Here is a 27614-nt window from a genome sequence, read left to right on the forward strand (position 1 = left end):
AAATGTTGCATTTCTGAAACCAAACTTCAGAAAATCTTTAAGCAGTGAAGAAGGAGTTTGCCACTAGTGTGTCGGACCCCAGAGGCTTTTGTACTGTCAGCTGTTTTTCTAACTTTTGCTTTTCTCAGTGCAGAGCACGGGGTGACGCTCGCCGGAGCGTGGTAGGGATATCAGGGGGGGGGGAGCATGCGCCACAGCTGCCTGCCCATCTGTGAAAAGTGGGAAGCACTGTGCGCCTCCAGGCGCCCGTTCTGTCAACTGTTACACCACTAGGAGCAACAAACAGAGCCGGCGAGATCAGCGAGGTTGGTCAAACCCCGGTGTCACGGGGGTCATGTACCATGTGGTGGTGCTTTCGCTCCCCATTTGCTAAATTAGTTTCCATTTATTTGTACTTGGTAATAGCGGCTTTAGTGCGTGACAAGTTCATAGACACACACTCAAAAGGGTGCTAAGGACCCTCACCGGTGTGTCCTGGAGGCGAGGCAAGAGGGCCAGTCATTGATTGTGTTTAGTGTTGGCCCTCTGACCCATACAACAAAGTGACATGATGTAAACCATTGGTGCACTTCTGGCTTTATTTGATGTGACAGACCTCTGGTAAACACACACATGGCATGGGCCAACTTTATACCACGTCCTCCGCCTTCCAACTAATTTCCTGACACGAAATTGATAAGGTCAAATTATCACTCACGTGAGCAGAAATTGCTCTGGTTTACGGGGGAATCGATTCATCAATCATGACAGTTAAATGAGACGTTTGTTTTTTGATGAGCAGCCGAGGAATTCGCCGCCAAGAAGCAGCTTAAGTGGTTCTCCACGTAACGTGCGGAGGGGGAGTTGTGGGGGGGGGGCATGAGGATCTGGTTTGTAGCACAGTCAGTGTTTCTGACAGATCCCTGAAACATTCCCTGCCCAAATCACCAGGTGAATAACTGCCAGTTTGCTGCGAGACAAGTGAGACACGCTCTTTTGCTGTTTGAGTTTTAATAAGGCAGCTAATAGCCCATGCGTTCTGTGAGGTGTTTGTGGTCCACGGTACGCTCTGCCACTCACTCCCCTGACCTCATTGTGTTTCTAATGGTCGAGGCAAGCGTCGTCAGACACTGACGCAATGATGCCTCACAGGTCCTTTCTATATTCCATAAGTTAGAAAAGCATCTCCGCTTTCCTAAGTGCAAATTCTCATTTTTACATTTGCGTTAAATGTTTTCCTTTCTCATCTTTTTCCCCCTCCACTCCCTGTCTTTAAAGTTTAATATCTATAAATGTCAGTTATCAGTGGGTCTTGTCAGGCAAAGGGAGAAGTGCTATCAACAATAGTGATGTGTGCCATTTATTCCGTCACATCACTTTGAGGCTGCACACGATCCCACGCACTTGCTAAATCTCAAAGTACTGCACAAGATCAACTTTTTGGCAAGAGACAAAAAAAATGAATTGCTTTGGCTCATGTGACCTTTAACTTTGTGAGTGTGCAAAGGGATGTGGTCATATCTGTTTCCCATATGGTTGTCATGAAAATACAATCTTACAAGCTTCAAACATATCCTTTCAGAGTGCTATAAATCACATTTTGGCACAGTAGCAGGTTTGGCACCCATCAGCCCGAAAATCACTTTGCAGCACTATCTCATCTTGAATGGGTGGTCACCACATGATATTTGTGCAAAAACTAATAAAACCACCCCAAGTGATAAAAGCACCTCATATCCCACAATCTTCTCGGTCTAATGTTTTGTTGTTGAATCTCAATCTCAGTCCTTTTTGCGGCAGATCAGCATGTGGATCCCGACTCGTGTATCTTAGTACGCTTTCACACCTGCTATGTTTGGTCCAGACTTTTTTTAGCTTAGTCCGAAACAAAATACCAGGTGTGAAAGTTGCCTTTGAATACAGACCATTCCAATAAACTGACATTTTGTGGAAAAGAGGTGGTCTCGGTCCATATCAAACTGGACCATGGTGAAAACACTTTTTTTTTCATAGTTTGGACCAAGTTGAGGCAGCAATAAACAAAAGTAGCGGAAGAGAAGCAAAAGTGAAAAGTGGTACCACATGCAGGGTGGAAGAGAAGAAATATTTAATTGCATTTTTTTGCAGGATTGCTTGCAGCCTTCACTTTTCATTGTATAATGTGTCAACCACTAGGACGTTCATTTGGAGCATTCCAACTGTCGAGTACTACATCGACAAGTGTCAATCGCCTGAAGTTGGCGATGCTAAAGTACAGTTGCAATGAAATTAATTAGCACAGCCATCTGCAAATGAATCAATGTCAAGTATACGAACCCCAGGTTCTGTTGAAATATGCAAGAAGGATATGAATCACTTAGCTATTTCTTCCTTCAACTCAGCTGCAGTGAACTTGTGTCACAACAGTCTGGAGTCAAAAACAAATGTAGCACAAAGAGAAATTCTTTGTGCTACATGTAGTGGTCATTCCTTGAAGCAACTGGAGGAATGTATGACTCGATGTGAAAATGAGGGAAAAGGCTGAAACCAGCAATCTTCCAACCGACAACTGCTTTTAACCCAGTTTCTGCTCCAGTCTCCTTTTGTGTGATGACATCTCTTCATTGTGTGAACCAAACACAGAAAAACAATGAGACTCCCACAAAAGAAAATATGTGAAATATATATATTTCATATGAAAATATTTTCATATTGCATTGCCTTCATCAAACCTAGTGTAATGTTTAACTATACAGCAACGAGCCAGAACTGATGACAGCACATTCTGCAGCAGTTTACCTGGCTAATTGATGTCAGATTTGCTAATTGTTGTCAGATTTGCTTTACCTTTGATGAAAAATTATTTTCAAAAACCTTTCTTTTTGTTGTCTTAAGGGGCACAAGAATTACGGTAGATTTTCAACATGAGCTAAGAAAACGTAAAAAAAAACTTGCAGGCTACATTTCACAAAAGTATAAGTTAACAAAACATCTATATATTTGTTGGCAGCAAAGCCTAAAGTTAATTTTAAAGCTAGAAACTTGACTACAGCTGCTGTATAATCGATCAAGTTAACTGATGAACCAACTGGACAACAAACTAGACTGGCAACCCAACCCCCGAGTGGTGTCACCATCTGCCATCATCAAGCCGCTGATTGATGTCAGGGGCTGCGCAGATGGAAAATATGGGAGTCACTCTGTGTTGTCATCAGGTGATTCAAATGAAGAGGTTGAAATTGAAAACAGACGATTTGTGTGTGTGTGAAAGAGAAGGAGAGAGGAGTGGTGGTAGGGGAAAGTGAGCGAGATCAGTTGAAAGAGATGCTTTTTTTTCCAGACCAACTATTCTGCTCTCTACAAGCCACCCATGCCCTTCAAACGCTGACCTGATCCTACAGACAAAACCTTTCTCACAATTTAATTGTACAGCAGTTTTATAAACTGACACTAACAGAGAAAAGTGAGAGTATTGTGTAAGTAAAATAGCTCTTAACCAAAATATAACATGTACAGAGAATAAAACATATGAGATATGAGCTTCTCTGGAGAATATATCCGTGTCATCTGCATAATAACGAAATGCAATGCCGTGCCTATGTAAAATGTAACCGAGGGGAACCATATGTAAAGAAAATATGATTGGTCCCAGTATTGAGCCCTGGGGCACTGCACATGTTAAAGGAGCGAACATCAAAACAGATGAGGAGAGATGGTAAACAGATGCTGTTTGTGTCTGAGAACATGAAACAGATAAAATTTTATATTATTGGTCCCATGGGTCTTGGTGGCCATGTGTAGTTCATTTCCCCTTATATATATATATATATATATATATATATAATTTTTGAATTTTTTAATGACTTTTCTCACAATTGTAAACATATTTTATTCTTATCGAAGAAAATATTTGAGCATTTTAAGGCTGACTGCCTTCATTACTTCAATATCCACTGTTGAAGACATTCTTTGCCTTTGTGGCTTACTGTAGCATGCTAGCTAACATAAATTTCACAGCATGCATGTTTTGTTTTCTATGATATTATTTAAACAGTTGTTGATTGATTTCACAGACCTGCAGCAGCATTAAATCCCAGTTCAAGGGAACCTTTACCCAGTTTTCTGGAATTTAATAAATCACACCGGGTATTCTTGACTGTGTTTGCTGCAAGCAAGCTGCATAAAGTTTTCATCATGTCATCACTTGCAGATAACACAAGTGTGAAGATGGATGTTGCATCAAGAATAGTATCATAACGATCCATCTTCTCTCAGGAGTTTTTATTTTATACACCTCCTTGACACGGGAGAGACTTTGCGAAACATTCTTCGGCTCTTTGCAAACTAACCTTTGGTCCATTAAAGGATTACCATTGTGACAGAATCGTCAGAAACCTTGCTTTTTCTGCTGTCGGCTGTATCATACCTCATAATATCCACAAAGGGTGCTGTGAGTAGGTGGGGTGGATAGGGAAGCGCACAGAACAAGCCTTGTTCACAAGACCTCTTATCAGATCCCCTACCCTCCATCCTTCATACTGTACATTAGGAGTCACGTTGAGGGGAGTGGGCTCTGGAGATTTAAGCAGCCCCATTCCCCATTCGTCTCTGCCCCGATAGACTGCCATACATCATCCCAAAAAGAAAGGCAGAGAGACAAAGACATAGAGGACTATGTAACACAGGAAGTGCATGTGTGACGTCCATTTTCAGCACCACTATACTGCTTGTACGTGCGAGTCACTGGACTTGATAGGCGACATGTAACTGAATGAACCAAAGGCGGTATCACTCTCACATGCATGACCTCACTCGAGTGTAACACACACAACTACACTATGACTCAATATGTGTTGTTGATGCCACAGGCAGGTTAAGTCGAGAAAAATAGCCATGTCCTGATGTCATGCTCTTTTCCCATGTAACGGGGGACGGGCTGGCCCCATTACCGCGAGAAACAAAGTAAAACATGACAAATGGCAGCAAGCTGGCTGCGCATTAAGATGAAGAGAGCAAACAAGGCTTGCCAGCAGGGAAATTAGCAGCGTACGTAAGGAGATACAGCTCGGCTCATTGTGTAGCCTCTGATGTACGACACTGGACAAAACAGCCTCTCTGAAGCCAGCAAAAGGCGTCTCCATAAGCGTCATCATGATTGATGTCGAACAGTGGTCCAAGTAGCCAGGCTAAATTAGTTATCGCTAATTAAAGCTGCATTTCTGCCTCATGCCTGCAGCAGATCAGGTTCCATTGTTTCCACAGTGTTTTGTGGAGCGGCGACAAACACAAAAGCGAGTGCCATGCAACAGCGACGGGCTTTGACAGAGAAGCATGTTTCTGTTTATGACTAGTATCTGATTTTTTTTCCTCATATTCTGAAGGAAACATATCGGAAGTCATTATCTTGTACCAGGTATCAGCCTGCGTCACCAGTTGTCTTGAGTGTTTAACTTCACTTTATCTGATGTGGCAGAACAGGATGGAGCATATGCATAGAGAATATTAGCTAAAAGCATGTGACGGGTGAGGGTCCTGTAGTTACTAATGTTGGAAACAGACTTTGAGGACACAGGACGACACATAGACTTGATTAGAGTCACATTTCCAGGCAAACCCCAAAAATCCGAAGAAGAAAAATACTGATCGTGTCCCAAAAACAGTTTGTCACGGCAATTTATAATCAAACTTTTTTGAAAAGTAGAAAAAAATATATTTTGAATGAGGTGGAGCACATAAGAATACAGCTCTGCGTTAAAGACTGCTCTCTTTATCATCTGCTCTCATTTTTATGTTTCTTACAATTTGTTATCATCCAGAATGTGATTTTAGATGGTTGTGATTCCAGTTACAGCAGTCATGAAACGGATATGTTTAAAATCATCTTATTGAAAATGACAGTTAGTGTCTGGTTCAGCGGATTTGGATCAGAATGCAAACTTAAAAAATTCAGCACCAACAGTGGGAGACTTGGTCCAACTCGTTTTCATCGACCATAACACGACACACTATATTCAAGCTACCACTGACTCAGCAGCAACCAATGTGGAAGATGCGGTTCTTTGGATACGGCAAAAGCAAACTAGACACTTTCTAATAAGTGGCATGAATCTGTCTTTCATTCTTTTTTTCTGTCAGTCCCAGGCACTGATCAATAAGAAAAACTCCTGGTGCCTTGATGAGAACTAAAGTACCAAATGTCTGCTATCATCTATATACAATATGCATTGTCTGTTAGTATTTGTGTGTATTTCTATTTGACTGTGTGTTATTTTTGGTCTCTGTGTTTTTATGCCCTGCTGACTTACACTGTTCAGTTTACTCAGCTCTCTCGATTATTGGAAGAACACTGAGTGTCATGCCTGGAGTACCACTGCAGATGCCCAGCGTCTGGCCAAAAACCTCTTCTGACCTTTGCAACAACCAAGCGGTGCAACAGAAAAGGTCATGCTTTGTTTGTCTGTTTGTTTTCACATGGGGTCGGTCAACCTAGCGACTCCAACTTCGAGAACACAACTCATTTAAGATTGATTTTGACAAATTCGATCTCAGAAATTATTGCTCACGAACTAAACTGAAATACACAATGGGACCACTCACATGCGATACACAGTGATATACAAAAAGTTTTTTAAAAATATACTGTTTCAGCTGGAAAAAATGGATTTCGCTGTAATGATATATTGGTGAAACACAGAGGCAAAACAAACCTGGGGTCTACACCGCAAATGCTTTTTGTAAATTGACCCAAAGTACTCATTTATCTTTTATTTATTTATTTTCCTCTCTCATATTGTTTTCTGATGTTTCATCATTTGGTTTGTGGCACTTCCATTGTGCCATACGCTCAGCTGTTGCACCAACAGGAGTTTGGTTGCCCCCCTTTTTCCAATACGTCTCTTTGTCCCTTCCAGTTTTAGAAAAAGAAATAAGTGAGAGAAAATCGACTCTCCATCTCAGAACTGAAATAAAAGAATCAAAGTCATAATGAAAGACAGAAACCGAGTCACGTCTCCGTTCACCACGGTCTGAACTTTGGCTCACGAGTCAAGGGTGGCAGGGATTGAGTTGGGACAGGAATGGGGCATGGCTGCTTTGACAGCAGATAGGCGCCATGCCTTTGGCGAGGGGGTGGGGGGGCAAGGATTGACAGCCAGTTTTTGCTAATGGCTCTGCGGTGTCACTCTTCCAGTGGTCCCCCCCCATGACATCATTGCTCCAGGCAGGCACAATGTCACAATGGGTTTGTTTAGGAAATCCATCACATCATCTGCTTCTGCGGCACAAATTAGTCTGAGCCAGTGCTGATGGCAATGAAACACATGATACCTCTAAGTATCGTCTGTATATGTTTTCATCGTCTGTCACGTTATTTTGTTAAAAGCCAATAATGTCATTCTCCTTGTGACTCTACCATACTCTGTGCCTGTCCAACTTCCAACCTATGAGTACCATTAATATATCTGCACAACATTTTATGATAATCCATCCAATAGTTGTTGAGATATTTTGGTAGACCAACTAAATGACAGCCCACTGCCATCCCTTCAGACTCAAGCTAGAAGCATGACTAAAAACACTGAACCAGTGAGAAATATTTATTTTCTTCAATGGGGATAAGTTTTGAGGAATTAGGGATTTAACTTTTAATTCCAAATTCCAGGAAGTGCAGCAAAACAAAATTTGGTGTTCTTGCTGGGCCTCTGAGTGCCTATACCTCTTAATCCTTTCATGTTTGTCTCTTTAAGGAAAACTGTAGGAGGTTGAGCCTTGAGCTTATTACTCTAAAGGCTTAATGCAAAGTGGCTTCAGAGAGTATATGCCACAAGAGTGAGTCTTAGCTTCCTACTCATGCACTTCAACGCATCCACGACAGTCCTTCCAAAAGCCCAAATCCACTCAAGGCACACACAACTGTATAACACCTCAACTGTCACCTCTGAACCTTTGTGCGTTGACAATTAAGTCACCAATTCACCTGCTAGCTAAATGCTAAGAGGCTATTGTGGATGAGATTAACGTCCACTCAAGGTCCCAACAGACTGAACTCAGGAGGAAATTAGCACTTGGAAATAGATCTCTTCGCTGATGACACGGTGGTATAGATGCTGGCACTGGTTCAGCATTGCCATGACACTGTTGTCCGAGAGTGTGTGTCTGTGCACTTTAATCACCATCACCATGACAAACGGTGAGGCTCAAGGGGCGAAAAGAAACAGTGCCATCATTGCGCAACCCATTTGATCAAATTCAAATTTTCCCAGTTGAAAGAAACCGGGTAAACACTGAGAGCGCCAGAGCCATTCAAGCGACGTCTGAATGAGTTGCTGAGGTTCGTCTTCGGAGTCAAACGGAACGGCTTTGCCTTTTTACAGCCGGTGACAACTACATTTATTACCCACAGTGTGTTTGATCCTTCATCCTTTGCCAGGAAACCAAAGAGCCAAATCTATTGGTGGTACGTTTTTTAAGGATGTCACACAGTTAATGATGAATAATCAAAAACTTACAAAAAAGCAATGAGAGAGATATATAATTAATAAACTGTTTTTAAGAGCGTTGCTCATAATTGGGCACATTTTAGTCATAAATCTGTAAAGTAAACCTGAAACTGTAAAAGTCAGAGGGAATCAAACAGGATTTTTTAAAACGCGAGTGATCCATGTCTCAAATGCGCTGCTCGCACCAGGAAGGACCGAATAAGCTGTAACAACCGATCTCCTATGTTCCCACATTATACATTAAATTTGACACTACATGCGGAAGACCCGTGTCAGTCTGATTGATGTCTACTCACACAAAATGTCCTCCCAAACTTTTCACAAGCAAAAAACACAAGCCAGATTCCCATGAAGGCCAGCTGCCTCCGGGCCTCGTTCAACTGACGTGACCCGCGCTGAGCCTGACTGTCACCGGCAAAATGATTATTGCATTTTGCTGAAACAGGGTGTGTGTTGGATGCATGTGTGACAGGCAGCACAGAGCCGTCCCCCAAAAGTGCATGGTTATACTCTTTGCTTTGAAAATCACTTCAGATCAGAGATTAGAGCTTGTCCTCACAAGTCCTGCAGCGTGTTCACGCAAGACAAGCCAGTGCTGACTGTAATAAAGCGATATATGTATGTATGTACATATGTTGATTTTCATGATGCAAAATAGGGTTTTAAAGACATTTTATAGAAAAGCATATGAACACAATTAAGTAAAACAAACAGTGACAGTGTGGTGCACTATTTTGATTGATCGACTATTCACAGCTTCTTCACTACGTGTAGTCTTAATTTTGCAAACTCTCTCGGTTACCCACCGAGGTGACAATTACCTCCCACTTCGTTTCCCTTGGACACAGTAACGGCACAGCGCCCAGATTTTAGGACACCGGCGCAGTACGTCAACCAACGACAAGCTCTCTCAGAGATATTCGCAAATACTTTGTGTCTTGGGCCAGTCTAGGTTATTCAAGGAGTTTGTTATCTCGGGTCGCCTTCACGCACTCTCCCACACAGAGGGCCCAACTATTGTAGCCCCCCCCTCCCCCCTGCTATCCCTGAATATACACATACTCTTTATCAAACACATGTGGGATCATACAGTAAAATATGTAAGCGTGAGCAGGCAGACGGAGATAGTAATCACTTGCACATATTGTACATAATCTACACGCACGCTCGAACATGTGCACTGTTGCACAGATTTGGATTTTTTGGACCCAGGAGGAATGTTGTAGTCCGGCCAGAGACAGCTGTGCTTCCAAGAATCAGAGATTTTTAATAGACTGTCTGTGACAAGGACTTGACCTTTGACCCAACGGCCTTTCCGCACTGCGTCTCCTCATTGTGCCTCTTCTTCTTTTGGCCTGATGATGAAGAGACATTCCATCTTCCAATGCTCACTCTTGGAGTTCGGTTTTGTTTTCTTGAAAACATAACAATGGAGGGTGCGTGTGATGGAGATGTACGGCACATAAAATGTTTGGAGATCGGGGCAGTGCATGTAATGTGGATGTGGAGGGCGGAGGGTGGGGGCGGAGGGTCGAGGCAAGGCAGAAAATAAATCTTGCAGGCTCAAGAGGTTTTTGCAGTCTTTGCAGAATCTCGCACTCAAATTGGTTACAGTGCTAAAGTGATGGAAAATAACTGCCATTCAGTCCCGGGCCCAAAGCCTCATAATAAGACGTGCATAATTTTGTTAAATTTACAGTCCTAAACCAGGGGACACCTGTTGAAACTAGGGTCCTGTTTAAAATGACCCGTTTATGAATTATTGGCAAAGGGACGCGTGTTTTCAGCAGCTTCACTTTTATGGTGCGTTCAGACAAACCCATTTTTTTGTGAGTTTGGCCACAGATTTGTGTTTTACTCGCATTATGAAACTGTAATTTTGTCCTCCATTTCTGATACGTCAGAGCTTCGGGCATGGATGTCAGATTCTCAACGCTCTACTAATCATATCCTGCAAGTTCAGATCTTTCAATTGAGTTGATGAAGCTAATGATGCACATTTCACCTCATTCTGGAATAACATTTCCGCGTATTTGGGTCATTACATTGACTTTGTATGTACAGTAATGACGCAGCTTTAGAAATCAAAAGGGAGGCAACTGAATGTTCTTGCAAATCAAACATTTTTAATCTGGCCTAAGAATGGACGACGTTGACGCCTCTATTCCATCGTCTACTATACATAGAGTAAACTTAAATTCATTTTTATGGCTATTGAATAATAAATGCCAGCCTTAAAAAATATCAAATATTGATGTTGATGTAATGAAAATATTATATGGGTTGAAACTTTACAGGTTGTTGGAAGAAATATGGCGTCCACTTCCACCTATAAGACAATGGAAAAAAAGATGAAATCTATATACATCTCACTTGGCTCGATGATGATGGGGGAGAGACAAAAGAATAAAAATTTAAAAAATCACCTTGAAATGTACACCTCCCGCGTGACCTCGTGTAATAAAGCACCTGTCATTGTACAGTGACGGAGGGAGTGGAGACGTATATATATCTGAGGGGCAGATAAATTAAATGCACACACGTTTAGACAAGTTCCCTGTGTCAACACGCAGGCAAAGGAGGCAGGTCGACCACACGAGGCTGCACTCGGAGAGTCTGTAAACTGATCCTCATAGTCTAAGCACATCCTCTGTGCTGGGGTCCCCTTTCTGCCAGGACACACACGCACACACACACACACACACACACACACACACACACACACACACACACACACACACACACACTAGTTGCACATACTCACATTCCTCTGCAGGCTCTGCAAGGGGCAGGCGCAGTGTGCTGGAAGCTTGGAGCTGTTCTTCAGGGTGAGCGTCTCTCCCTCTCTCTCTCTCTCTCTCTCTCTCTCACTCTCCCCACCAGTCGTGAAGTCAGACGGCGAAGGAGGAAGGGAAGGCAGAGAGACCAGGGGAGGTCTGACGACACCGTCCCCGCTCACCTACGCTGAAGGCACAGACTGATAAATGCAAGCACACCGCCCGGTCACATCTGCCTCTGATTTACACTGGAGGGACATCAAGGCTTCACAACCAAAGCTGTCAGTCTGCAAGTAACGTGTGCAAGGACAGAATCTTAAAAAAAAGGAGGTTTTTTTGGGGGGGGGGGGGGGGGACGTAGCATGTGTGAGAGTCTGCAGCGGCGTTCGGTACCGGAGGTCCAATATTCAGGATGGATGACACATGTTCCAGGCTACGTTTTCTGATCCAGCTTCAAAGGGACCAATCGTCAGGACAGAGAAGAAGCAGCTAAAGATACAAGGTTTAAAAATTAACCCCCAAAACTTCCTGTCCCAGGGCGAAAGATGCGTTGGTGCAACTTAGGCCACCACTTGCTGTCGCTGGCGGCACTTCTGGTAATTGTGAGCAGCGGAGGAGGGGAGCAGAGGAGGGGGACGGATAGCAGCAGCGCCAGCGGCACAGGTGGCGGCAGCGGCAGCAGCAGCAGCAGCAGCAGCAGCAGCAGCGGATCAAGTGGTGGCAGCAATTACAGCAGCAGACGTTTCCACAAGATCCAGCATGGCCAGTGCACCTACACCTTCATCCTACCCGAGGAGGATGGAGGAGGCGCCTGCAGGGACACGGGAGCCGGTAGCCCCCAGCAAAACGCCAACTCCCTCCAGAGGGACGCGCCGCCGCCCGAGCCGGAAGTTCCCAGCCAGAAGATCCAGCAGCTCGAGCACATCATGGAGAACTATACCCAGTGGCTGCAGAAGGTAAGGGCTGCGGCTCTCATATTGTGTGGAGCAACTTTCCCTTTGATAGATAAATGTTTTTCGGGGTGTAAGTCGTGGCTCAAACAAGGAGAATCATCTAAGCGGTGCAACCGGCGGGAAAAAAAGGAAACGCCGTTTTAATTACGTCCACGTTGAAGTAGCGTTGTTGAATTGCATCTCTATAACAGTCCTCGCATGAGGCCGGATCCGTTTCCTTTTGAAGTGGTCATGCTGTCGTTCCACAGTTTGTTGAGATATTTATGTTGTCCGTGGGCGTGTGTGGTCTCCGCAGAGCGTCTGTTTGTGGCTCCGCTAGATAACTTGTTTTGGTTTTTTCAGGACAGGGCTCCCAGCCCCGAACCCCCGAGCAGTGTTTGCTGTTTTTCTCGTTGTCGACACGTTGTTTGTCAAAGTGTCTGTCGGCGGGAGAGTTTATGTGCTTGTTTAGGGAACTGAGCTTGAGATGCTGAGAGACGAAAGTTTTATATTAAATATCAGGGTAGGAGACGTTTGCACACAAAAATGTGAGAAGAAATTAAACATTTGGAAAGAGTAAACGCCCCTAAACACATGATACAGGGTGTTCCAATTAACAAAACGGCTTCATCCTGCGTGGTTGGTAATATTGACGCCAGACTTACTATCACAGTTCATTTTAACTCTGCAACGCTGTTATGTAACTGTGCACTGAATTTAACTTTTTGTTTCCCGCTATCGCGCAGCGGCCTGATTGTTGCAGCTTCCATGTGCATGTCGCTCCTCGTGTCTCCGTCTGCACCATGTCGAACAAACAAAACGTGTTTTCTTCTTTCCTCCCACTCACTCTCTCTCTCTAATTTTTTTCCTGAGTAAATTACCCTTCGAGTAAATTCCACAGATGTCCAGTTGGGTTGCGCAGAGCGTCGGTCACAGAGCGGAGGTAGCCCTATGTCACCCCCCTGTTCTCCAGTGGGCTGTCTCTTTAATGGCAGGAAGTCGGAGAAAAAAAAAAACCCCAGAGACACCGAGAGGAGGAAAAGACAGGGAAAGAGAAAGCTCCCTTTATTTATCTAAGTCGAGGAAGTGTGAGTATAACTGAAAAAAAAACATGAAAGAGGGAAAAAAAAATCTACTACATGTTTGATGTCTTGATATAGTAAAAAAGTATCTCGGCGGATTTTCAAATTACTGTTGAGTGAAAGAAATCCGTTTATTTATGGAGCCATCAAGGTGTTTACCATGTTCAAATATGGCTCTACTGTGTTAATGAATTGTGAATTTTGTGACCGCCGCTGATATGGCTTGGCAGCCGCCGTGCTTTCCTAAGACATTGAGACTCCGTGTCTCCACACACGGACAGCGAGACAGTCTCGCTAAAAATGAGGACATGAACCAAATAAACAAACTTCCAAATTCGGCATATAACCGGCTCCACAGTGTTCAAGATTAGCAGGGTCTGATCTGTGAGGTAATCGCTTAGAGCCAATGGTTTGACTTTTTTTTTTGTCGACAAAAACCAAGGTGGTGTAACGTGAAAGGAAACTGCACGCACTGATAACACCTGATGGTTTTTGATGGATTACAGTGGAACCGAGGGAGGTGGTCAACCTGAACGTCATCAATACCCCGAGTCGATTCACTAGCAATCAGCATGTCCTCCCTAATCTCTCTGGACTTATCCGCTGCGCGACTGCTTCTCATTTACTCTCAGAAAGTAAACTTTTCACTCCTCAGCTCTGAGGAAATGATCGTTCCTCATCAATTAACCGGGCCTCGGTCGGTCGAGGTGCGTTACAGCGAGATGTTGATAGAGTTCGTAGCCAGGGAGGTAAAGCATCGGAGGCTCACTCCACCCTCCTCGAAAAATTCAAGATTTCCCTCCACAAGTGTCCAAATCCAAATGAAATACTGTACGAGAGAGATTTTGAGATTAGAGAACAGTATCTGTATAACATCATCCCATCGCTGGGCTGTGTATCAGCGTTATCTCGGTTTAGCAGAGGAATTTACTGTACATGGTGTTTGTCAAGCTTAAGGACCCAGTGTCCTGCAAATTTTAGGCTGAGATATGAACAAAAATATCAACAAAAACCAAAAAAAACAAAAAACAGCTTTACACTTTTTTATTGATGACTCTGCGTCTTCCCGAAAGCGATCCATGTGTCAAGACAGGCCAGGGGTGAAATAACACCGGCTTTATCTTTGCTCAGTGGACCAAATCCATCTGCGATAGTACAAGTGATACTATGAAAACACATCGGCAGCGTAGGTTGGACTGAAGGTTTGACTAATGAGACCTCCAGAATAACCTTCTCCTTAGATGTGAAAATGGGAGCACGTTAAAGCGTCTGCCTTCAGCACTGATATTGTCGTACTTCTTCCCTGACACAGATATATCGAGATATTATATATTAGATCATAGGATTTTAAAATCTGCGATAAACGGAATTCAATTAAATTCCCCAGATGTGAGGGATTGAAAATGTGAAAAAAAAAAAAACCACACGCAAAGAGTAGACAGATTAGCGCAAGAAAGAAATTGTCGGAAGCATTTCAGGGGAAGCTTGAATACACAGTGGTAATTCCAGCTAATTACACTACATGGGACACATACACGCGCACACACACACACACACACACACAAACATCAGGAGGCAGTTAACATTTTTCATTAGACACAACATTAAGCGTCCTTGCCAGTCTATCTGTCTTAATCACACCAGCTTTTTTTTTTTTTTTAACTGATTGTCTAAGAGAAAGTTTGCCCTGATGTTGCTCCAACCAGCCGTGATGAAAGAGAAAAAAGACGGAGGGGGACCGATCCAGATAGCACCACCGTGCCTGGGCGCTCAGAACCCAGTGTGGGGGGTTTGGACACGCAGTCAAGAGTGATGCAGCAAACAGCTGTTGGGGAAGCATTTTTAAGTCTGAGATCTTTCCTTCCTCAAACCAGGGTAGAGTATATGGACCCTGATAACATTCCTGACCAGTCAAAGGTGGCTGTGTGTTTGTCCGGGGATTGCTTCCCTTCCCTGGCCTGACTGCGAGGGCGAGGAACCTCGGGCAAGCCGTGCTCTGATTTTAGAGGGGAAAAATGCAGCAATGAACAAGCTACTTCACATGTGAAACAATAATTACAGTCAAATGTATTTGTGGGGTCTGGAGCCAATTCCAGCTGACACTGGGCGAGAGGCGGGGGTCCCCCTGGACAGGGCGCCAGCCCATCACAGGGCCGACATACAGAGGACAAACAACCATTCACACTTACACCTATTGGCAATTTTTATTAATTTAATTTTAATATGTGTGTCTTTGAACGGTGGGAGGAAGCCGGAGAACTCGGAGAGAACCCAAGAAGGAAAAAAAGTATTTTTAATATGAAGCTGGAGTCAGGAGACTGTTAGCTTAGTGCAGGTGTGGTTCAACCGCTAGCCCGAGACAATTTGATCCGGCCCATGAGACAATTAATAAATACAAAAAAAAGCAACACAGGAAGAAAAAAAAACGATGACAGCTATTCATTTTTTTTTTCTTCAATTAAAATAAAGTAACATGACCCTCAGGGTGGTCCCTTCTCAGTGTACGCCTGTCAGGTCATGTTCACCGTGAAGGAAACACACTTAGCTGTTACATGACATGGAAACTGTAAAGAAATGTAGTTACAGTATATCGCGCTGTCCAAGAGATATGGACTAAAGGTCATGACAAGCATGTGACACAGTCACAGCGATCAAAATTGGCAATTACAGCTGTGTAATGCAGGCGAGCAAGCCAATAGCTAAAAGACGCTGAAACTACAGAATTTGTGAAGGACTGTTTCGTTGCCGCTGCTAGAACCAGACAAAGCAAAAGACATTTCCATTTATTTCTTCTTCTCTGGCCTGCAATTAAACAACATACATACAAATACAGCCCTGTATCATTGTAAGCCACGCATGGTACTGCAATGCTTAGGATTTGTTGGAGCAAGTTTGGCTAAAACCAGCTTTGAGTAGCATCATCATCATCATTAACACTACCATTTCACATTTAAAAATCTCAAGCATTAGTTAAAAATAACAAATCCAACAGAGGGCCCTGTTTCTTAATTTAATAATATAGTATATGATCAACATAAAGGACTAGTTATTGTTTGAAATTGTTCAATTCTAGCACCACTTCTATGTCTGAGTTACGGCTCTTTTGAAGACGCCAAACTTCTTCCATGCGATATGTTTTCTGAACACAAATCAGCTGTACCGGAGCTTTCACGTAATGAATTTAAGTCTGAAATTGGAAAAAATTGCCAGTTCAAATATTAAGCATAAGAATTAGAAAGAATCTAGATCGGGTTTTTTTCGGCAACTGACGGCCGTTGGACTGATGAACATGTTGGTGTAACATGTCACGGATCTTAGCGCCAGTTGTTGTAGCTGCTGGACTTTCGGTGTCCTGAAGTGCAATGAGGATCAGTCGTATCTCACAGCAACATCCTGAGAATATCCTTTCCCCCTTTTCTAATATTCCAAGGACAGTGAAATGAAAACTTGGCACAGACAGAAGGTCCATCGTGCCAAATTTGGTTTCTGCTCTCGGGAGGGAAAGTAATAGATCTTCTCATACCCCTGTCGGTGCAGACAGTAGAGAGTGGTTGAGAGTTTCTTGAGATGGACAGCCTGTGCCAAACTAAGCTGTTGAACAAAGGGAGGGAAGAAAATCTATTGTTGCTGTCTTATCCCTGTGAAATTCCCATCATTCGGCCTCTCAACGAACATGACTGTGCTGCATAAACAGAGCTCTAAAGGGATATAGCGACATGCGGGCAGCAGCTTGTTTCCCCTCCATACCGGGAGTTCGTACGAGAAAGGGTGTATGTGTTTCTCTACTTAATGCTACGAGGAGGGCCACACAGCATGCCTGGGGATCCAAGGAGAAACCCATCTATTTTCAGGGGTGACTTCCTCTATGAGAGTTTATTTTCACTGATAACGCGGGCCAAAACCAACAATCGGATGATGCAGATAGGCTAGGAGATGCTCTGAGGAATAAAGAGTTCCTCCTTCCTGACCCCGAAACTTGTCAAAAGGAAACCATGGTAATTGCTTAAGGACGTTACAATAACAGCTTCCAGAAATGTTGTTGGTGGTTGCAGTTGCGCTATGACTCGAAAGAAAAAGGAAACGGAGCTCTCTGCTTTTGCATGTCATGGGAATAAGGGGAAAAACATTTCAGCCGTGACACAGTATTTCCTCGTGGCCAAAACTGTTAATATTGATGACCTTCGGGAAAAGGGGCATTTAGTCGTTATGTCACGCTAAATATGACAAGCCCCCTTGCCTTTCCCTCTCTTTTTTTCCCACCAGAAATCATATTTCAGTGCAGCCAGTGGCACCAAGCGTGCTGGGAATTTTTGATATTAGACAGACATGCATTTCACCCCACTGCCTCCTATATTGGAATGATGAATGAAGCTGTAAATTTCAAGGTAATTTTGGTCATGCGTCTTGAATCGGTCAAGTTTGTCTTATTGTAGCCGTAAAGCAAGCATGCGGTTCCCCTTCCATCACTCACTTAAGTGGACCGCTCTCTGGTGGTTACTTTATAAGAGATTTATTTTGTTTTAATTACAAGTTTATACATTTGCCGGGTAACGGACGAAGGATTTACGGCATCCCTTCTGAAAACATTGTTGCTAGCCTGTAGCTTGGCGCCCGCACTGACGTGTCTGAGGAATAAGTTGCGAGTTTACTCTGATGCGTTTGTGTTTCCACACACCCCCCTGATTGTATTCACTCCAGTAATGGTGCTAATTTTTCTTCATTTTGGTTTGCCGGAGGTGTTATGAATGTTGCAGCATGTTACTCAGGTATAGAGACCGATCTGTTTTAAAACCTGCATTCATTTTTTTGGCCATTTGGAGACAGTGAAACAAGCTATAAATACAAAACGGACAGACCTAAGACCTATGTAAAGATGGACGACATGTCAGCGCCTTAAAAGAGAAGTCAAAACATCCCCAATGCCCCCTGGTGGCTGGCTGGAATATAGTATATAAACGCCGCCTCCTCCATCATAGTGGATGGGCCAAAATTAAAAGTCAAAAAGACACAGCAAATAAAATATATTTTTTTGGTTATTTTATGTAGTTCTTATCACACATATGTATGTTCAAGTGTCCATTATTTTTATAAGAATGACTTTAAATGGTTATTTGATTCCATAAAAATTAGGTGAGACATCTAGATTATTGACAGCCGACACTGACTCAAGATTGGTTGAGCGTGTGAAGGGGTGGGACCCCGATACCTTACCTCCGTCGTCCATCTTTATTTACAGTCTACGCAACAGTAACAGTCCAAAACTTAATCTCCTTTAAGTCTCCTTTTCACTCTGGTCTTGTCTTTTTTTCGTGGAACCAAAAGTTGAACTGCAGAGTTGAGAGTTGGTAATTGCAAGAATCCCCCATTCACACAGACATCGTCACTTTATCCACTGTTAGTATCAAAATATTTATTATTGCAGCCTTTATGGAATTATGAGTGAGTTCTCAGCAGTGGGTTATTAAGTAATGGAAGTGATATTTTATATAGTTTATTGCTCTGTGGCTTTTTAAATGTTATTATACAAAATGGCTAAAACAAGAGCAAAAGCTTCTTCTTTTTTCCTAAAGAATGAGTATAAATAATATTATTTTGGGCAGGCAAGTGGAAGCCATTAGCAGTGAGTGTGTTATGGTCACAGGGGTTTGCCAAAAGCACAAGGTTCATGACTGTATCTCTGCCACTGCTAAGGTTGAGTGATTATGAGCCAAATATGAGATAATAATGGTGCAGATAGAACGAAACATTAGACATTATAGTCAATCTGAGTCCACAATTTGTGGGCAAATACTGTTGTGTTATCGCAGTCTGCTGCAAATCACGACCGTGCTGGAACTTACTTCAGTCGTATAGAACCAGCCGCTATCTTTCTTTTATAATGACTCAGAGCAGATGATAATATTACTCACTCGTATACTATTAATTTTCTTGCAGACTTCAGGTTTATTTAGGTTGTGAGCTGTAAATCAAAGTTTGTTGAAGGTCAAGGGGAAGTGAATCAGCATGAAACATTTGAGCCTCTTTTAGTGAATACCACAGGACGTGTACATAGTGTGAATTTACAATAATATGTCAGTATTTTTTTTCTCTTCTCTGCTGCTTTACTTCAAAGAAATGATAACACTAAGAAACATGCATGTGTTGTATTGCTGATTCTGGCCGGGAGCAGCAGAATGACAACTCAGCGTTCACTGTGAGTTATAATTCCTCTCGCTAAATGCCTCATTTTATGTTCTTCCAAGTTTTACTTTACATTGTATCCGTCAATTATTAATCCCAGAGTTGATTCTGTTACGTCTCTGAAGTTGGGAGAACAAGAATTCCTAAGGTGTCTCAGAGGCCGACTCTCCCCGGCAGATGTTTGCGTTCTGAGTGGATGTCTTTGTCCGTCAACGCCGGCGAGCTTTCCAGACGCTCCAGAGGACAGAAGCCCCCCCCCTGTCGGATCTTTGGGGGCCTTGGATCAAGTGATGCTATGATTTCGTATAGAAGAAACAAAAGAATCACAATCAGATGCTCGATTAGAGAATAGGCCGTTGAATCTGTCAGAACCGTGGCCTGACATCAGAGCGGAGTAAACGTGAAAAGAGAGAAAGACGTAGATCGAGACAAAGTGCAAGATACTGGGAGAAAGACAAACCGTTTCACCCCCTTCACAGCGTGGGCTAGATAGGTCCTCGAATGACTAATGGTGGGCCCTATTGTTTTTGTTGTGTTCCTGCGGTGCTGGGATCGGAGCCACTTGTTCTTAAAGCCTTCGTCACATTCGGGAATTACCTCACTTTATTTATTTAATCCTCTCGTCCCTTGGTGTTGGCGAGAGAGGAGCGTTGCCGGGTGAATATCGTGTGATGCATTAGCCTTAACTTCGCAGACCCACACGCAGACAGTCTGGTGCTGTGCAGAACGGCAGGCTGATTATTAAGTCTGTGTCTGTGTTTTGTGGGTGGTTTGGGCAATAGAGCGCGTTAAGGTCCCACTAAGGTTGTTAAGTGCTGTGCTTGGTGCGACACCTCATTCAGGCTGCCCACAGACAGACAAGAGATATAAATGCTCATGCACGCATATACTGGATTAACACCCACAAATCTGCTTTTATGTTTTTTTGATAAACAAGAAACACACTTTTAAACTTTGTCCAGAGCAGTGTTCGCCTCGTCTGGGACCCGAGCCAGGCTTTTCCACATTCCTCTCGGTACCAGGGCTTGAGTTGGCACAGAGACTGTAGATCTGACGGGGCAACACAGTAAAGTGGGCTAGACCCTCACAAATTAAACCCTTAAAAAACATTGTAGCCTGCATTACCAATTTGAAGTCCTCGTAAAATATTTCTCATTGTTGACCTTTTCGTTTTGAGCTTGTTGCGCTTTTTGGCAAAAATCTGAGTGGGTGTTTTCAGAGCAGGTAGTAAACTGATGGAAAACGGCACACACTTTGATGGATATTTGGCAACCCACCGTGACGTCACCAATTTGATTGTGAACGCGTCAAACTCGGTCAGTCTCCTGCTGCCATATGAGCAACTTGCTTCACAAACATCATGGTCTTCTGATCCATTGTTCATATAAAAAAACAATTTAGAGATTTCACGACATTTTCCAAGACTCGCCCTAACATTCAGGTTGTTTCACGCTGCTGCGTTTTAAAACAGATACAAGCCAGAACATTACATGTTAATACTCTTGGGTTTGGCCAGGGGCACAATCTAAAAGACCCGTTAAACATGATCATGTAGTCATAAACTGTACAGTATGTGACCTTGACTGCCACATATATCAGACTAACAATAAGTAGAACACCGTTTGCATCCCCCAAGAAGTCATGAAAGCAATTCTCCCCTCAAACTCTTCAAGTTCTGAGTGAGTAATCACTCACCACTGTTGGTTTGAGAGGTAGCTGTTCATTCTGGCTTTTGGTTGTCTCCACCATGTAGGGCCTGAAAAATGTACCCAAAGTACAGTATTTATGCAGGTGTTTTTAAGAGTACTTCACGGTACGAGACAGAGTAACACGACGGTGTGCTGCTGTGCGGCGACCTGACAGGAACTCTCCCATAAATCTGTCATTTGATCGAACAGATGGATGTTCCTTTTTGGTCTGTGTTTAAAACTAAAATGCAAATGGTTCTTGATGTTTATTTAAGTTGACATGTTTGCAGCAGTCCTGGGATGGAGAGGGTAATCCTCTGGAGGTCTGTGTGTGTATACTTCGGCATGTGCGAGCGTACAGATGAATCCGTGTCACACTAATGTCCAATTCTGCATATGAGTTTGTGCATGACAGTGTTTGACGCTGTTTGGATGTGGCGACCTTCAGCTTAACTGATGGTCTGTACAGGATAAAAGGAGATGCTCCTTCTCTGGACCCAAGTCAAAGCTCTTAGAGAAAAGAGCCTGTCACATTTTGTCAGTGCCTTTCAAACAGTACTTCTGTTGTGAACATAAATGTGTAAATCCCAGTGATGCATGGTGGATTTGATGTCTTCTCTGCACAGCACAATGCATAACATTAAAGGAGACATACTATTCAAATTACTATTCTATTCTATTCCACAGGGTCATAATTTTAATTTGGGTTATGACTTGAAAAGGTTTATATGCTCTAATGTTCAGAAAACACCTCCGTTTTCTCATGCTGTCCATTTCTGCTGCTCATCTTTTCAGCCTCTGTCTGAAACGCTTGTTTTAGATCCTGTCTCTTTCAGGCCCCTCCCTCCCGAGCCGTCTGCTCTGATTGGCCAGCTGGCCCACTCTGTTGTCACAGGCTTCCAGCACATGTAGGCATGTTGGACTAGCCGCTGGCCGTGCCTTATGCACTTCCAACGTGATGTGACATCACGATGTTACGGAAGTATCGAACAAAGGATTCACTTATATCAATCATGTGGCATTTCAAGAACGTCTTTAGTCCTTAGTGAGTTGGGAGTTTTAATCCTGAAAGATTTTTTCGATGAACAGCAAAAAGGTCAAAGTGAGGGCACTTTGGTAAACATTTTTCCAGTATACAGATCCCTTCTTTCGTTCAATTTCATATTAGATTAGATAACTTTGTTTAGCTTTTGTTTAAGTTTCACGTTTCACATGTTTTTGAGTCAAGTTGGCTCAAAAGCCGAGTTTCAAAGTTCATCCTCGATCTTGGAAACAGCAGTTGACAACCTCTAGGTCCATCTAGTACCTGAAACTTTCAGCTTGGCTAAAGGATCCTGGATGGACCGCAGGAGGAGATTTTGTGTTTGACATAGATATGGCAACACTACCGATCTGAGCTCACAAGTACATGTCTGTGGAAATTACATGATGCTCTTGTGATGATCTTGGATGTTTTGCTCAGTTGTCTGAACATGGTGATCAACGGTTTAGTTGCACTGGTTTGACATATGATCCGTCCTCTTGTTTTGACTGTGTTTAAACAGAAAAATGGTACATTTTCAGCCAAAGTAATACTAAAAATAAACAAGAACTATGCACACGATACACTGCGAGCCCTCCAAACTTTTTTAATTGTCTTCTTCTTTCCCTTGGTCTTATTTAGCTTTTTCCCCCCAGTAGAAATGATCCCAAAGACAAATTGCATTCTCAGATCACCATGTTTTTTTTCAACTAATCGTAGATGGATGAGTCGCACGTATGTTTATCCTTCAGCCTTTCTAGAAAGAACTATATCACAGCTAGCATCGGTCAATAAAGACCTAGAAACATGGTCGTTATCAGCATTTTCATCCATCAGCCGCTGAATTTTAGACAGGAGCAGAGTTTTCTAATGTTTGCAGCATGGCAGTGATACAGTAGTGGCTACGGGTGAACTGCACATTATCATTAACCGCATCATCTAATTTTCCACCTCTCCAACGGCGTCGGTGAACTGCAGGTCGCACTAAAGCATTTCCATGTGGAGAGGTTGGTCGAGCTACTGCACCTTGTCTTCCTGCTCACCTCTTTCGTGTGGATTGAATGTCGGTTCAGCGTCAAATAAGGCGAAATTCAGACACATATGCAAGCACACACACTCCAAGTGCCGCCATTACTCCTTAAATGTGCCCCATGCAGCCACTGCTGGGATATATAGGCCAGGGTGTGTTGGCCACTTGCAAAATCAACAGTGGGAGAAAAGAAAATGAGTCATGAGTAACATAATCTGGACGTGATGCGATAGCGTCAGTCCATCTTTGGTGATTGAAGCTAAAGAAAGCACAGACTGAAAGAAAGAAGGGGGGGGGGGGTCAAAACTCAGGCAGTTATAGCGATATTGGGAGAAAGTGTAACGCTGTGGTTGGCGAACACAGTGGTGATTGTAACCCTGGACGACTACGGCGAAGGTTTATAAACTATGGAGTCTTCGCTCAATGCGAGATGTGGGCTGTTAGGATGAAAGATAAACACAAATGTGACGTTGAAGGAAACAACCCCTGTCATTAAATGCCCATTCGTTTTGATTAGAAGAGACGCTTGGCTTGATAGATAGAGGCGCTGGCACTCTGCAGCCATTTTCGCCCAGCTAGGAGTTTTAACACACAACAGCCTGCGTGGTAATGTTTCTGTCATGGCTGAGGCTAAAACAAAAACATGTCGTTTTGCGTCTCCTTCTACAACTTTTTGGCATAGGGATCCCCTGCTGCGCTGTTTCGAGGGTACACAGGAATGCTATCTCAAATATTTGGACGTGAACGCCTCCACCGTGGGATAGTGGGTTTGTGGTTTTTTCCTGGGCGCTTTGGTAAAATGGGGGCAAGCTGACATGGCCTTCTGGACTGACACAAAAAGCCATCATCATGCACATTCCTACTTGGATGCGTCCCAGAGGAAAGATTCCCATGTTGGTGAACTGCGTCACAATATCTGCCCCTCGGCTGGCACTCACCGTTTACGACCGCTGGATGAATGACCAGGTCCGAGTTTGTTTGGTTGTTTGGTTTTCGTTACGCATTCCCATGTCTCGGGGCCAATACAAGGACTTCCTCTCCCATACGGCCAGATACGCGTAATTAATTGGAGTAATTTTGCCCGGGCCATTTTAACATTAGAGAGCCGGACTGAAACTGGAGGATTTGTGAAAATATACATTCGAGCCTAAGCTCTACTTCACCGTATTTGTTTTCATTTGACATGGAAAGAAGCCATGTGATGCCTCCGATAGTGATCATTGCGTCTGCTCGAGGTATGAGTCAGACATGAAAGAAGTATATGAGTGTGTGTGAGCCAAGATTGTCTGGGAGGAGGTCGAAAGGGTCCTTGACTTTTCTGGGGCATCACTCGTTCAAGGGCTACAACAGTATACTGTTGTATACAACCAGTGAGAGCTACACAATTAAATTAAAATAATACAAGACATATTACTTTATATTAGAGCTGCATCTATTTTCTGAGAGAACAAGGACTTAACATAAAACGTAACATTTTCTGCAGCAGTTCAGTATTTCTCTGGAACCCAACTTCAAATATCTTTTTTATCTAGAAATCCATTCTAATTTTCTGTATATTCAGGTCACAGGTGCCACCCACCCCCTCTTGATAAAATGATCACAGCACTGCATCCGAGGTCGGCGTCTTTATTCTGCGGGATTGAGAACAGCCTGTGCCTGCCTCCACAGGTACCGGCGATGAGCTGCTCCTAATTATCTGCACACACACACACACACACAAACACACACACTCACCCATACACTCCCACACAGAACACACACACACACACACAAGAACATTCACACAAAAGAGCTGGAAAAAAATGGAAAAGGCCTGGCAGCCGAGGCTGCGACGTACAAAGCTTTGAAACGAGAAGCCTGCTAACTCTTTTATTGTACCCTTGATTTTATGGAGGGCAATTGGGTGACAGGAAATTGTTTTACGGGGGTTATTGTCGCAAAGGGGCTTCTTGACATGCTTTTTACGATCTTTTTTTTTTTTTTAATTTTCATACTTTTCTCTACAGAAAAAAAAGTTCCCACATGCAGTGATTTGAGTTATATGCTTCTGCTGGAATATTGTCATAAAGAAGAGCCAAATCTTCCTTGTCTAGACTAACTCGGAGAATTAATTTCCGGAACGAATTTTGATCGTAAAAAACAAGCAACTATCCACATCGCTGTACCAATGTCAATAAGAGTAAAGCAAACATTCTCTTGTATGTGCTGCACAGAACTAAAGAACTCAAGTAAATTTTGTCCATCTTTTTTTTTTATGTCCAGAGAAAGTTCATGCTATTCATAACACCGTTGTCAAAATTAATTGGTACACCTCGTCCGACCTTGAAAATTGGCTTTTTATCTTACACGTGTTACAGATACAGAGAATACTTTCTGTAGTTCATCTTGCACTCGGGCGCGTAGTTAATCATGCGAGGTATGTCTCTTAGACATAACGCCGTCAGAACTCTTGATTTTAAAAAGTCCTCTGAAGCCATGAAGATAAATTCACATGGTTAGTCTTCATGTTTGTGTGTTTGTGTCTGGTGAAAAAGTGATGATGGTAATAGCAGTGAAAGCAAGTGTCAAAAAATATTTTTCGAAATAGCTCATTTATTTTCCCAAATGAAACCAAAAACCACAACAGCACATCCAGTCTCTTCTCATTTGAGATATGTGCCCTCATAAATACATTTTTATATCTCTAACTAGAGACACGTTTGTGTTTTCCAAAAACATTCAATTCTTAACATTTTACGCAGTCTGTATTGAATTCAAGCCTTTGTGTTGTAACTTGAAATAAATTGGCCATAAACGGAGATCATTAGTCATGTAAAAGATTCAACACATCACAATTTAGCGTCACATTTTCCACTCACATTTGACAGTTTGTGGTTCAATTCTGAATCCTCATCACTGAATAATGGTTTAGAAGGTCGTACAGTTTACAATTATTTGATACATTTACTGGAAAATCTATTTGAGTAAAAAAAGTTTAATTGCCCTCAGGTTAGAATTTGTTATTCCAAAGAGAGGCCAAATATTCTCACTTTCTTTTATTTTCTGCCCTGTTGACAAAGTCAGTACGACAGAAAACCTTTGAAGTGTGGCAAAAGGTTTGTTTTATAACTCGCCAAATGATTTTGGGCACCTCGTACTTGGTGCCGTGATTTACTCAGGGATTTACACAGAGGAATGGTTTGTCTTCAGGCTGTGTACATAGTCCTCATTATGTACTTGGAAATGTGCTATCGAAACGCAATTGACATCAACACAACAGCATCTTGACAGACAGACAAAGGGGGCGAAAAAGGGGAGACAAAGATCCAAAGGAGAGGGAGAGACGGCTCTGGCAATAGCCGGGTTGTTTTTCGGGATGGCAGGCAGTTTTTCTGGCTCAGGGGACCTGGAATCAACAGTTTCGGGCAGAGAAACGGATGATGAGGCGCGGGGTTGGACCACCCACCTTGCTTCTCCCTACTGGTGCAACCAATATGATAGGTATTGATCAGTTAATAGACAAATCCTTGAGTTAAGTTGTCCATACTTGTGCCGCATATGTCGTCTAACGGTGGATTCCTCACCCAGATTTTTTGTAATTTTTGAAAGTGTTTTTTGATTTCAGAAGAAATCCGAAGCGTTACAAGAGAAATATAAGGGTTACGAGGTTGAGGACTAACCAGTGAGTTAAGCTACATCAGGGAATAGTGACCTTGGCAGTAAAGCTCGGTGATGTTAGTAGGTAATAAGCTAGTTAGTAATATGTGTTAATGATTGCAGCTTATGTTAGAGCTACCTTCAAACTCTTTAGAGCATTTCCATGCACGCTCGTTCAGCGTGTCAACAAATCCAGCGCTTGACCGGTGTGGCGTACCCAGTTGTGGTAGCTATGGATTGATCGGACAATCATTGCTCAGTGAAGGGATTTATTGATCCGTCAGTGGTTCAAACCCAAGGTTAACATGTTTAAACATGTTCACCAGGTCTGTTGGCCGGTCCGTCTCTACATATATTCTGTGTGAGGAGGAAAAAAAATGTGGCAGCAATTGAGTAAGCGTCTGGTGTTGCCCACCGGGGCGAAGGTCACAGAAGGTCAACTGTGAGTTCAGTTTCAGCTGTTACTCACCTAATCTTGACAGAGTTTAAGACAGAGGGCCTTATAACTGTTTCAAGGTGTATTCAAAAACAAACAAGTCAGTGAGTGAGTAAGACAGCTTCCTAAGATACATGGATGTTGCCCTTATATATGATATAATTGTGGAGAGTGGCAGTGAGTCAGGGTAACTCCTCCTAATGCCCCTGCTAGAATGAATTACAGGCCCGGGTTTCAGAGAGGGGTGTCAAATTCACCTTTGATTGTCGGTGGCTGATAAGAAGGCGTGAGTGTATTTGCTGGCGTTGGTCCCAGGGTGGCTCGTGATACGCCCGGAGGTGCTGATTTGGGAGCGGGGGGGGGAATAGCCTGCATG

At 43.1% G+C, this 27614-nt stretch overlaps 1 protein-coding gene across 4 annotated transcripts in view; it reads left to right on the forward strand.

Annotated features, from left to right (window-relative positions):
* Positions 1 to 27614, forward strand: part of angpt1 (angiopoietin 1) — a 72268-nt gene that overhangs the window by 14967 nt on the left and 29687 nt on the right. The window contains exon 2 of one of the 4 annotated variants that reach the window (XM_035620821.2): positions 11771 to 12189. The exons of 1 other annotated variant lie outside the window; for it this stretch is intronic. In XM_035620821.2, coding sequence (XP_035476714.2) covers positions 11771 to 12189 — 419 coding nt within the window. Of the gene's footprint in view, positions 1 to 11339; positions 12190 to 13229; positions 13254 to 27614 lie in introns of those variants that run through there. 2 more of the 4 variants (XM_035620822.2, XM_035620823.2) reach the window with 2 other exon arrangements.

The sequence above is a fragment of the Scophthalmus maximus genome, chromosome 22, assembly GCF_022379125.1.
Source record: "Scophthalmus maximus strain ysfricsl-2021 chromosome 22, ASM2237912v1, whole genome shotgun sequence".
NCBI classification, from domain to species: Eukaryota; Metazoa; Chordata; class Actinopteri; order Pleuronectiformes; family Scophthalmidae; genus Scophthalmus; species Scophthalmus maximus.